At 44.0% G+C, this 13,199-nt stretch overlaps 1 protein-coding gene across 10 annotated transcripts in view; it reads right to left on the minus strand.

The window, feature by feature from the left end:
• Window positions 1–1,763: 1,763 nt before the first annotated feature.
• Window positions 1,764–13,199, minus strand: part of PXYLP1 (2-phosphoxylose phosphatase 1) — a 62,472-nt gene continuing 51,036 nt past the window's right edge. For 6 of the 10 annotated variants that reach the window (XM_078354984.1, XM_054246895.2, XM_054246897.2 and 3 more), the window contains 2 exons: window positions 9,184–9,323; window positions 1,764–4,129 (listed from right to left, as the gene is read on the minus strand). In XM_078354984.1, the coding sequence (XP_078211110.1) occupies window positions 3,171–4,129; window positions 9,184–9,323 (1,099 nt within the window). In that variant the 3' untranslated portion in view covers window positions 1,764–3,170. The remainder of the gene's footprint in view (window positions 4,130–9,183; window positions 9,324–13,199) is intronic. The other 4 variants (XM_008983745.5, XM_078354985.1, XM_035277721.3 and 1 more) reach the window with 1 other exon arrangement.

The raw sequence follows: 13,199 nt of genomic DNA on the forward strand, positions 1-13,199 counted from the left end.
ACATTTTACATGGTAAGTTTTCTTAAGAATAGCAAGCCACAGATGGTTAGAGGTAGTATTCGAATATTCCTCTAAACATTTAGATTTTTAATGTAGAACTGCTTTAACCCCACTACATTACTCATTGATATTTGACAGCAAATACAGTATCTTGTAGGACTATTGTGAAGATTAAGGAAATGGTGTACATTTTCCTACGGTATCTCATATAGTTTTATTATTATTATTATTGAGACAGGATCTTACTCTGTCACCCAGGTGGAGTGCAGAGGCACAATCACAGCTCACTGCAACCTCAACTCCCCTGGGCTTAAGCAATCCTTCCACCTCAGCCTCCCAAGGAGCTGAGACCATAGGCATGTGCCACCACTCCTGCCTAATGTTTGTGTTTTTAATTTTTTGTAGAGATAGGGTCTCTCTCTCTTGCTAGGCTCGTCTCAAATTCCTGGGCGGAAGCGATCCTCCTGCCTCAGCCTCTCAATGTGCTGAGATTACAGGCATAAGCCTCTGCGCCTGGCTGTAAGTGCTCTTCGTTTCACTGGTATCCTGTGAACTAGAGTTAGACTCAGCTCTGACTCTTCCTTTGAAAAAGTGACTTCAACCCCTGCCAGGCTCCCCCCACCCCCACCCCAGCCTGTTTTCCTCATTTTTAGGGAACTAGGACTTTCCTCAGAATGTTGTGAAGGTTGATAAAGCAGCACTTGTGGAACCCATGTAGTTGGCACTACCTGGCACCTTTGCTGCTGACAAAGCTGTTCGGAAGGCAGGCCCCAGGCCATCCCTCTGCTGAGGGGCTCTGCAGCTCTGAGAAGCTGAGCCGGCCCTCAGGGATGACTTCTCCTCATCAGGGCGGTCTCCGCTGGCAGTGGGGCTTCAAGAAGGGCTGCCCAGCTGCTCTGATGAGTTTCAGCCACTTCCTCTCAGCAGAAGCTATTACTCATCTGAGCTGGCTCCTGGGCAGGCACTAATACAGCAGTACAATCCAAACTTTGAGTTCAGTGGCCTTGGGCAATGGGAGTTACCTGGCGTTGAGGCCAGCACTCTGGGCTGACTGCTGTTAAAGCCACAGCTGCAAGGTAAACCTCAGCTATTTTCTGCTTTGTGGCAGTGTTTAAACACACCAGGGCACACCCACCCTTGTCTGAGCTGCTGAATCTGTTCAGAAGGCTTCCCAGAGATTCCGAGAAACAGAAGCGTCTATCCCTGCATCTCTCTAATCAGTCCTTAAGACTCCCAGAAAAAGGAATCACCTAAATCTTCCAGAAAGCCTAATTCTGCTATAGCTATGAAAACCCTCAAATAGGCTTAATAGCAATATTAGATTAAGTTCAGTGCTGTTATGAAGTCTTTTGGAACTTGATATAGAGGCAGATGCTTTAATGCTGTGCATACCCAGTGTCTTAGAAGACAAAATTTTTCTCTATACTTTTCATGTTGGCTCTTAGCCACAATATTTACTTCTACCAACATATACTATAAACTGATTTTTAAAGAAATCTTCTGAGTCACTTTTATTTTTAAATCTTCAAGCTGTGTTTAGCAGTTCTAATTCAGATATATTGTGAGTGGGAAGAAAAAACCACATTCAATCTTTGAATACTTGAGAGGCAACACAACTTTCAGCAATAAGTGAAGCGATTAAGGTGAAATTTTAAAATACTGGTTCTCTGCATGACATTTGAATGAAGGGGGAAAAAGAAAATACTGGCTCTCACTTGAAAATAGTGACTTATAGGTACAAACCATTAGTTGTATATCATAGGTATTCTTCAAAAATTTATTGATAGAAACAGACATATTCAGATGCAACACTGGACAAAAACAAAGAGAAAAGGCTGGAATGCTAATGACACCAGAGAATCTCACTTGCACTTGACATTTCTCTGAATTAGCACCATTGGTTCAGAAATCACAGATGTAATCATAATTGCTTCTAATATATAAAACACCTTATAGAGATTTGTAAACTATCTAATAGCAAAGTTCTTCCAAAAACACATTTAAAAATCAATCAGAATTTACTATTTGAAACTGATGAAAATGGTTTAAAAATGAATTCAATTCTACGGCTTGTCAAAGGGAATGAGCCATAATTAGCTTTATTGGAAGAAAGTGCCTGAATTCATCTTCTAGCCTCCTTCTAACCACCAAACAGGTACAGTAAATTGAATATTACTACAGGAATCAGAGTCCTCTATAACTGGTCTTAGAAAATATTTTCCTAGACTATAAAAATACTAAATGGCATACAAAAATTTCAGCATATACAGCAAATAGACTACAGCAGACAAATATTTAGGATGTACTTAAAACTATCTTGTACCACAATCATCATGAATATCAAGTAATCTTCTAATCAGTTTTCTATGAGTCATTCTGATTCAGTTTATTTCCCCTTAAGTTTTGTTCTAGTGTCAGATACACACCAAATTCTGTGTTTCTAGCAGAAATTACTGGAAAAACCATCGAAAAATTCTTGGCATTCAACTGGTTCTCAAAGTGCTGGAAGTGCAATTGTAGTATAGCCTATTTTTAAGGTCAGGGGTCAGCAAACTACAGCCCAGGGGCCAAAGCTGGCCACCAGCTGTCTGTCCGGCCCGGGAACCCAGCCACACGCATTCCTTTACGTATGGTCTGTGGTTGCTTTTCTGTTTCAGGAGCAGAACTAAGTAGTTGTGACAGAGACTGTATGTGGCCTTTTGGTCCACACAGTCTGAAATATTTAGTCTGGCCCTTTACAGAAAAAGTTTGCCAGCCCCTATTTTAGACAAATCACTTCAAGAAATCCTTAGCAAGGACAAGATAAAAATGTCTAAGATTAAAAAAATTTTGGCTGAGGTGTGCTGGTTCCATCACACAATACCATGAGGCAGGCTGAAGGGTGCAAACTTGGACTGGCAACTTTGGGTCTTGAACCCATTCTGGTATTCTAAGCAAAGTCTGCTTGTGACAAAGTACCTTCTATTCCTCTGTGAACTGGCCATTTTGTATCAAGCAATTCACATACCGCATTATAGCAACATTCAACCCCCAGCCATCTGTGGTTCCCACAAACAATATTTAGCCTTTGAAAAGCAATAATCTTCTACCCTTAGCAACAGACAGAACTAGCAGTGGCCCTTTCCCGGTGCTCTGATTGGCAGATTCTATCCCGCTGCACTGCACACCTTTCAGAATCCTTCCCTGTGACATGCGTCATAATAATTCGTACTACTGCCACCCAGGGCCACAAACATGTCCCTTTTGACAAAGCGAACCAAGTTTTCAAGGGGGCACATGGGCTTGGGAGAATGCTTGTGGTGGTCTTGGCAGAAAGAGGTGTGGAATGTGACATCGACGCCATTGTAAAGAATCCGGACAGAATGTTCACTGGGCTTTTCTCTGTCTTGCCAAAGCTCAAAGATCAACCTGGCCGCAAACCTTGGGAATCTGGCTTCAGAAAGGCCCAAGGCACTGAGAACTGGTGACAGAGTAACATCATGAGCAGAGTAGAGGGCAAAGAGCTCTTCTTTCCTGCCCTCGGTGGCACGCTGCATCCGGCTGATGGTTTGGTTCAGGATGGGGTGGGCACCCAGGAGAGAATACCCAAGGTACAGTTTTTTCTCCCGTCTCTCCTTTTCATCCTCGATCTGATGGGTCTTAATTACCTTGAAGTGCTCCATGTCGACACAGCCATTTTTGGTGCAGGGAAAGCTGACGTTGTGGCAGAAGTGGCAGAGCATGGAGTCTATCGGGTTGGCAGCACGGAGCTGCTTGGTGGGGACATCCACGATCTTGGCCATCTCCCCATAGGTCTTCTCCAGCTGGCTGTTTTTCAAACGTAGGAGGTACTGACGACGCTGCTCCTTTTCCAGATACTGGTTTCTCACCGGGCAATAGCAGCTTCCAGAGCAGAACAGCGCACTTGGCTGGTGTCTGAAATAAATCTTCTTCCAGTCAAAATCTGGGAGAAAGCCATAAAGCAAGGCCAGCCCACTTTGTAGGGTCCGGCTTTTCCCAGTGGTCTCTAAATAGAGCTGGTCTGCAGACCAATCAGTGGGCAGGAGTTTGTGTTTCTTTAGATAGATGTCCCTCAGCAGCTGGCCGTTCTGCAAATGCTGCACGACGCCTGAAACACAAGCACACAAAACTGTCCTTACTTCCAGCTGAGCAAAAGAAACAGCAAGGGGAGGCGGAGTCAGTGTCCAGCTCTGGAGTGATTTAGGGCAGTGGAGTGCAAGAGAATGGCATCCAGCCGGCTTCCCCATGCTGTGGGGGTTGCAAGCTTGAGTTCACAACAGCTTTTGAAGGGAACCCTTGGGAGAATGCATGAAGGATGAGCCGAGTGGGGCCCTGGCCTTGGGAACCACAGCCTTTGGACCATCTGCCTCATACTTGTCCTCCAGATCGGCCCCTTCCCTGGGGAAAGTGTGGAGACCGGTGGGTCTCAGGGGTAGGAATCACCCAGCCTCTGGGATATCTGTAATTGCATGGGCCTAAGGAGAGCTTTTGCCTCCTGTCCAGCATTCCTCGGTGTGCAGGTTGTGCTCAGTGAAAATGCTCAGGTAAAGGCTGACTACAGATTCCCTGCTTGCTGCTCAGTCTCCTCACTGCTGGAAAGTCTTTCCTTGACCCCATCCTCCCCAGTCTGCGGACCAAATGTTCTCTGATAGCCGGCTGGGTACGTTCTGCCTGATCCTGGGGGCTTTACAGACTCGTCAACACACATGCACTCTCTGTATGACATGGAACAATCTCCGGATACCCAGATAGAATATTTGAAAAAAGTGTAGAACAGTATGTTGATTACGCTCCTTTAAAAAGAAAAAGAGGAGGCCAGGCACGGTGGCTCACGCCTGTAATCCCCGCACTTTAGGAGGCCAAGGTGGACAGATCACGAGGTCAAGAGATTGAGACCATCCTGGCCAAAATGGTGAAAAACTCGGTCTCTACTGAAAATACAAAAATTAGCTGGGTGTGGTGGCAGGCGCCTGTAATCCCAGCTACTCAGGAGGCTGAGGCAGGGGAATTGCTTGAGCCCGGGAGGCGGAGGTTGCAGTGAGCTGATTGTGTCACTGCACGCCAGCCTGGTGAGAGATCAAGACTCTGCCTCAAAAAAAAGAAAGAAAGAAAGAAGAGAAAAAGAGGGAAAAATGAGAATGTGTATTTGCAGTTGCCTGAGTTTTGCATAAAGAAACTTTAGAATGATATACAAGAAACTAAACTCAATGGTTCCCTGGGGGTGATGGAGGTACAAAAATGAGGTGGATAGGATATGGGCAGAAGCAAGAATTTAAAGCTTACCTTTTAGTACTGTTTTAGTTTTGAACTATCACAGTATAATAATAAATGAACTTTTACAATTGGAAAAAGCCTTATCTTTAAGTAAAAGGCAACCCAAGACAAAAACAAGCTCACGCTCATCCTGTAGGAGGTAACAGGATACAATCTGTCATGGGCGTGAGTTCCACACACAGGCCCTGTGACCAGTGATGCCATTTATTTGGATGTCCAAACAGTGTAAAAAGTCCCACTGCAAAGATGAGACAACTTGGGCTGAAAATCAAGAGACAGAGGGAACTATGATCCCCCAGGAAAGTGAACAGGTCAGCAAAACCCACGAAGGACGTCTGGGTCCTACCGTGAATGAAAAGCACTGAGAGCAGAACTCCCCTAGGAACCAGGAACTAAAGGCTGAAACAGGCTTTAGCATTTCCAAGATGTTTCGCAAGAAACATGCAGACCATGTGAGATAAACATTAAGATTCTGTGTCCTGCCCTGGTTCACTGCTGGGCCTATCTTATTTTGTTAGGCTACATAAATCAGAGTTGTGTGCCAGGTTGTTCTCATTTAATCCTCACAAAAATCCAGTGAAGAAGGTATGCTATTATTATTATCATCATCCCCATTTTCCTTGTTGTATAGATGAAGAAATAAAGACCCTGAACCATTCACAGTTAGAAAGTGGCAGAGCTACAACTCAAGGCCCCATCTGGCCCTAATTTTATGCTCTTAGTCCTGTACGTTTTCATGCAGAAATACTAAGTTCTAGCTATTTAGGGCTTCTTATACTTGCCAATCACAGCCTGTATCCTCATGGAAGATGAAACAGTTCATATTGTTCCCCTTCCTCTCCCTAGAGAAATCCTCCCAGGGCCTGGCTCCAACATTACCTTCTTTGTGATGCTTTCCTTCTTCCTCTCCCTGGTCAAGTTAATAATTCCTTCCTCTCCCCATATGCTGCTGGACCATGACGACATCAGCTGCATGCATGGGAGTCTCTCACATGCCAGCACTGCACTAGGCATGCTACACATGCTACCTCATTGAATTCACCACCAGTCACTGGGAAGGTAGGATCCTCTGCAAGCTATGGGTCTGTGAGACTCCAAAGCCTGTGTTCACTCTCTAAGGCCCTGCAGCATCCGGTTACAGCAGCTGTCTCCACGCGCACTATCTGCTGCAGCTGCAGCCTCCTGTAGGACAGGCAGGAGGGTCCCATTCACCCTGCTACCCTCTCACACTCAGCAGCTGCCAAAGCATCTTCAACAGGGTAGGCACTAATTTTATCTTACGTAGTTACTGTGGGGTGCCATAAGTGCGCTAGGGACAAAAGATGGTTATAACAGCCATACATTTTTCATGAAATTTAAAATGGAAGATAAAAGTGACCATGAGAAGAGAATGAGGAAACAGGAGCAGACAGTATTACAAAAATGATTTCTAGAGTAATATTAACTTAGAAATGATGATGACAGATGCATTGAGATTTGAATAAATGATGAGGTGTCTGAGGGCCAACCCCCAAGTCTCTTCTCAGGGAGCAGTTCCTGGATCCAGAGACTGGCAGCCTCACCGTCCTGTTCTCTGCACAGTCACCCTGACCTGCTAGCCGGGCTGATGGACGCTAACACCTAGGACCTCAAGGATTCAATCTCTCTTAAGAGTTTGGACTTGCAAATTCATTTGTGTGTGTGGCTGAGATTGTAATTCTGTCGACAAACAGTAAAAAATGACAGAGAGGGGCAGGGACTAGACAGCTTTTTTATTACTGGTTCCAGTCTCTAGAGGTCTGGTCACATTCTTGATCTCAGAGTCTGTGAGTCATTCCTAAATCCTTATAATAAATTTCCCTTTTTTGGTTGAGGTGGTTTCTGTTATTTTTAACCAGAGAGTCTAACCAGCAGTTCTCCCCAACAGTGCTACTGCCTTCAGAGAGGGCTTGGGGGTGGAGTTATCACAATAATATGGGGAAGGGCATTCCTGGTACCTAGTGGGTGGGGGCCGGGGGGCTAGACAGTCTCTAGAAGGGACAGGTGTCTCTGTCCCACAAAACTTTTGAATGCAGCACAAGACATTCCAACATGTGAAAAATATATTTGAATACTTTAGCCTGTAGAATCTAACTCTGGTTTTTGTGTTTAGAAAAACAAAACCATTTTTGTATAATATTAACATCCACTGAATTTTCCAGAAATACAATATAAACTGAGGAACATCTACACTTTGCTTTGATTAGAATTTCAGAAAAACCATGTCCTGACATGTGGTAATAGAGTCACCAATACAGCATCCATCAATCATCTGCATTCACAGCTGTCAGAGTCACATTTAGGTGCAAGCATTTGAAGATGTCATTATGGTTTCTAGTGTAGCTGTTTTTATGCATTTATACTGAGACACGTATAATTATGTAATAAATTAGTTTCTTTTTGTTTGTTATAGCTGGGGACTCTGATATAATTTTTAAATAATTATGCAGAAAGATTACATTTATTTATTTATTTGAGACAGGGTCTCACTCTGTCACTCAGGCTGGAGTGCAGTGCCATGATCATGGTTCACTGGAGGCCTTGACCTCCTGAGCTCACGTGGTCCTCCCTCAGCCACCTGAGTAGCTGGGACTACAGGCACATGCCATTACATTTGACTAATTAAAAATTTTTTTTGTAGAGGCAGGGTTCCACTATATTGCTCAGGCTGCTCTTGAACCCTTGGGCTCAAGTGATCCTCCTGCCTCAGCCTCCCAACATGCTGGGATTACAGGCGTGAGCCACCATGCCCAACTGGTTACAGTATATATAAATTTCACTTCATGATAGTTGAGGGAGATTGCAAAATAGTTAACTTTGTAATCAAAGGCGGTGCTGGATCTGATAGGATAAAAACCCTTGTTCTAAACGAATGCATGTGGAACTGCCTGCCAAAGGCTTTTGACACAACTCCTCATCCATGGCTAGTCTTCTGGAGGCTTCAGCTTGCTCCACTCTGTCACCTGGTATCATTCCCCCAATCATAACAGCAAAACCTAAGAGGGCCAACTATAGGACAGAGACTTTCCCTCCATCCCTGCTGAGGTCCTAAGATGTTGATGCAACATGAAAACAGAACACAGCCCATGGGTCTTCCCAATTCACCCATAAAGTCTGGTGACCAAGAAAAGGTCCTCTGAGGTTCCAGACTGAAGAATCAGAAAACAGAAACCTCTTGAAGGACCACCTGTTCCTCTATTCCCAGCAAAGGTGACTCTACACTTAACTCACCGACCTACCCTGGTGGTGCACTGCCTGCACGTGGTCTGACTAGGGCTGCAGAGGGTAAGCTGGGCTGCTGTGAGGACTCGACTCAGCCCAGCAAACTCCACACACAGCGGAAATGTGCCATGCATCTTCCTCCCTGAGATCTTGTACATGAGAACCTAGTAGAAGTGTTGTTAGAAACATCTGGGAACATGGGATGAAACAGATGATCACTTGCCCACCCAGAGTGAAAGAATATGGAGCTATCACAAATGATGGCGTGGATAAACAGTTTTTGATAGGGAAATATTACCCAAATGTATTGCTGAGTGAAAAAGCGGGTTATGAAATTGTGTGTTTAGTAAGGTGTGTGTGCATAAGCACAGGAAGAAAGGTTACTCTTAAGGGTCTATTTCTGCGGTGGAACTACGGTTGCTTAAACTTTTTCTTCCTTTTACTTGTCTTTCCTAATTTCTCTTCATAAACACGTGTGGTTTTTGTAAAAAGGAGAAAGGTTCTATTTAGTTTTGAGAACTCAGATGTTTATTTAGAGGCCCTGGTGACGGAGCTCCTCATAGAGCCAGTCCTCATTTACCCCTCTGAGCCGCACAGCACCCCACTCTGAAGGTATGCAAGCAGGACAGCGGGTTGGGGAGCCCCTAAGCGCATGGCTGTCACACCTACCTGTCTGTGTGAGCTCTCCCATCTCACACAGCGGGTGATTTGGGTAAAGAGGCAAGGAGTTCAAGGGACTTTCGAAAGAGGCTCCAGATCCTTTTGACATGTGACTAACGAAAGCTTCCAGTTTTGGGTGATATGGTTTCCTAGAGAGAAGATACAGAGAATTAGAGGTCAGAGAGCGCCAAGAGGGTCCAGACAGCTTCCAGCTTCAGCAAGCAAAATCCCAAGTGTGTCATGGCCTTTTGTACCAACAGTAACAGGTACTGGCTCAATCACTTTTCAGTTCCAATGTCATTATTTCTTGACCACTGACACCGACACATGAAATCCCCACTGTGAGGTCAGCCGGAGTGCCTAACGTCTGCTTCACTCAGTACTGTGGGATTCGGCTTCGCCGTCTATGGTCCTGCTCCCTACCTGCGCCGCCTTCCAGCTCCCTATCTTCTTGCTCCCTACCTGCGCTGCCTTCCAGCTCCCTACCTTCCTGCTCCCTACCGCCGCTGCCTTCCAGGAGGCTGCCAACACCCACCCAGCAGTCAAGCCTAGGCGGGGGCGTCATCCTGCTCTCTCCCTTCCCTGCCCCGGCACAAGCCGTCTGCTCCCCAGTCTTGCAGATTCTTCCTCCTGGTGCTTCTTCATCCCCTTCTGCTTCATCCTCATAGCTACTACCTGTGTTCTAGCCTCAGGCAGCTTTTGACTGGCTGGCAATGGGCCCTTTCTTGGTCTTCTTGCCGATTAAGCAAGCCCCTCTAATAACCTCGTCTTCTCCACAGCCAGAAGGATGGATTTAAAAGGTAACTGAGCAGTCACTGCCCTTCCCTATCACCACTTTCCAGAAGGGGGCACGCACAGCCTGTCACTCTGTTCTGACCCGCCTCAGTACTCCCTGGCCCTCTCTACCCTAATACTGTCTCTGGCCACACTGAGCCAATCTTCCTTCCAACACACAATGCTCCTCATTCTTCAACACATCTACCACTTTCCACAAGCTGTCCCTTCCTCCTAGAAAATCTACCCTGTCCTTTACTGAGGGAACCCATAATCCTTAATTTTTCTGACCTCTGAAAAATCTCCCTTTAGGAAAATTAACTGAGTAGGATAACCAGGATCTCTACCTCTTTACAATTCTCTCTGCATTTTGGACATGCAACCTCTCATTTAACACAGGGTGGTAATAAATGTCAAAAAAAAGTTTATATATGAGATCTGAGAGTATCTCTATTTCTGCCACAAAGTATATGTGTTAAGTCTTTCAGGTCACTAATATACAATTACCCTGAATAATGAAATGACCTATGAATATAAATATCTTTTGTTTGAATAATGAAATAGGCTATGAATACATACATATTTTCCAGCTGAAGAGAAGTGGACAGACAGAGTAGTTCATGACTAAACTCTATAAGAATCAGCATGAAAGAAGCTGCTGATAAACCGTTCTAATGGCAAACTCCTGCTGCCTGAAGGCCCAATTAACTTTGGAGTGCTTTAAAAATGGCTGCCAAAATGGGTTTATTATCTATCAACAACATCAAGCTTAAAAAAAAGAAAATCTATCTTTTAAAAAATATGTTTTTAAATTAGAGAATTTAAATTTTCTTTTTCTTTAAGCTTGATGTTGTTGATAGATAATAAACAGACAGGCAGTACAGTCTAATAAATCACCCTGGATGGCTACGGGAGTTATGCCTTTCCATAAAAACAGGGTATGTTATTTTGCCTGAGGCTAAGGCACATAAATGTTTGCAAACTGGGAAATCAAATGTTCAGCCTGACAATGAGGCTGCCAAGGGGAATCCATAAGAACAAACGCTCTCCGTCAACAGGAGTCAAATGTTCTGTTCCAGGCCGTTATTCCAGGTTGGAGGTTTTTCTGAGGATCTGACAAAGCTTTGCTGCCAATTTCAGAACTGGAATTTCATGACTGGAAGTGTTTGAAGAGACAACCCAGGATTTCAAGGCATCTGACTGCTTAATGATGCTATCTAACTGTATTCATTACAACTTTTTTTCTTGGTATGCAAAGATGAAGATTCATGGAAGAAAAATTCCATTTAAAGAATAGCTAGCAGGCCAGAAATGGTGGTTTATGCCTGTAATCCCAGCATTTTGGGAGGTCAAGGTGCGGGCCTACAGTCCCAGCTGCTCAGGAGACTAAAGTAGAGGACTGCTTGAGTCCAGACGGTTGAGGCTGCAGTGAGCTGTGATCGTACCACTGCACTGCAGCCTAGGTGACAAAGAGAGACCCTGTCTCAAAAAACAAAAGAAAAAACAAACAAAAAAAGATTTGACAACAAATGGCTCTATTGTTTTAGTGGAAAGAGGACCAGGTAACTCGAGACCTGGACCTGGATCTGAGTACCCAGGTCCTGTCTGCCTGGTCCACTGCTCCATCCTTGGAGCCCAGCGTGTGCTTAGCACACAGCAGATGTTCCAAAAAATATGTGTGAGTGAATTCAACTGTGAAGTGTCCCAACCTTGGATGTTTCATGAAAATAGCAAGCCTTCCATAATCTGTAGCAATGAATATGGTAAGTTCCCATACTGTTTGTTAAAATATTTGGATTCTGATGAAAACATAGTCAGCGCTCCATCTCTTTGGATTCTGCATCAGAAGATTCAACTGTGGATCCAAAAGTATTTGGAAAAAACCCAATAAAAAAATAAAACAATGCAAATAAAAAATACAGTATAACAACTATTTACATAGCATTTACACTGTATTTGGTATTATAAGTAATCCAGAGATGACGTAAAATACATGGGAGAATGTGCGCAGGTTCTGTGTAAATACAACACCGTTTTACATAAGGGACTTGAGCATCTCAGATTCTGGTATCCAAGGAGCATCCTGGAACCAATCCTCTGTGGATACCAAGGGACGACTGTATTCAAACTAAGGCTAGTGTAGATGAGACTAGTGTACTAGTTGTACACTAAAATCTATTCTCTTCTTAGGAACTTTGTTAGATCCCATTTCTGAGGTCCTGAAATGAGGTAGAGCCACATTAGCCAATGGAATGGAAACATGTATGCCACTTCTAGGTTTAGGCTTTCTGATCATGAGGGTACCCGCTTCACTTTCTCTTCCTTCCTTCCAACCGCTATTTAGGCATGGCAGCAACCAGGGTTCAGCCATTTAGCCATCCCTGGGGGATGATAGAAGCAACAACCTGGAGCCCTGAATGACCATGTGGAGCTGACTAGCATGATCTGAAACACACATTTCAGACCTTCACATGAGGAAAAGCTAAACTTCTTTGTTATTTAAGGTAATGCATTCATGAGTCTCTTTGCTACAAAATAAACTTACAAAATAGGTGTACCCTGACTAATGTAGACATAATTATATCCATGAAAATGAATTTTTCTTCAAGAAAAACTTGTATTATTGTGGGCTCATTGAAAATCTGCTTCCATAATGAAAACTGAAAGAATCAAACATTCTACTATCTTAAGCCTTCAAGTTATTCACTTTGGAGTTCTTATTTTCACTTTTATATGCATTATTCACATCTATTTATGCCACAGAGCTTGAGACAGAACCCTAAGGCTAATCTATACACCATGAGAAAATTTACTGTGATTTATTTAAAAATCTCAGCAATTACTGAGTTCTGCACAGAATGTTAAGGCACGGAGAGGAGAGAGACCAGTGACACTGTTTCCGGAAAACACAATCCAAAAAAGCATGCACAGCTGGAAACTGGAGTCACACTAGATTTTTAAAATTCAGACCAATTACAGAATTTATCATTTTACATATTAATAACATGAAATTATGAAAAGATAAGGCCAATGTACTTTTCTTAGTCTTAAGCTTTCTGGGCCTTTTGGCCTTGCTTGATGTGATTCATGGCCCTGCTCTCCTTCGCTCTCCTACCATCGCTCTCCTGACTTCTTCCCTGTTTGCAACATCCCCAGACCCTCCAGAGAGCCTTTTTCTCTCCGAATACCACATGCTGGTGCTTCCCAGGACTCTGGTTTTGGCCCATCCCTCACTCCTCAGGTTCTGCCTG

The sequence above is a fragment of the Callithrix jacchus genome, chromosome 17, assembly GCF_049354715.1.
Source record: "Callithrix jacchus isolate 240 chromosome 17, calJac240_pri, whole genome shotgun sequence".
Lineage (NCBI taxonomy): Eukaryota > Metazoa > Chordata > Mammalia > Primates > Cebidae > Callithrix > Callithrix jacchus.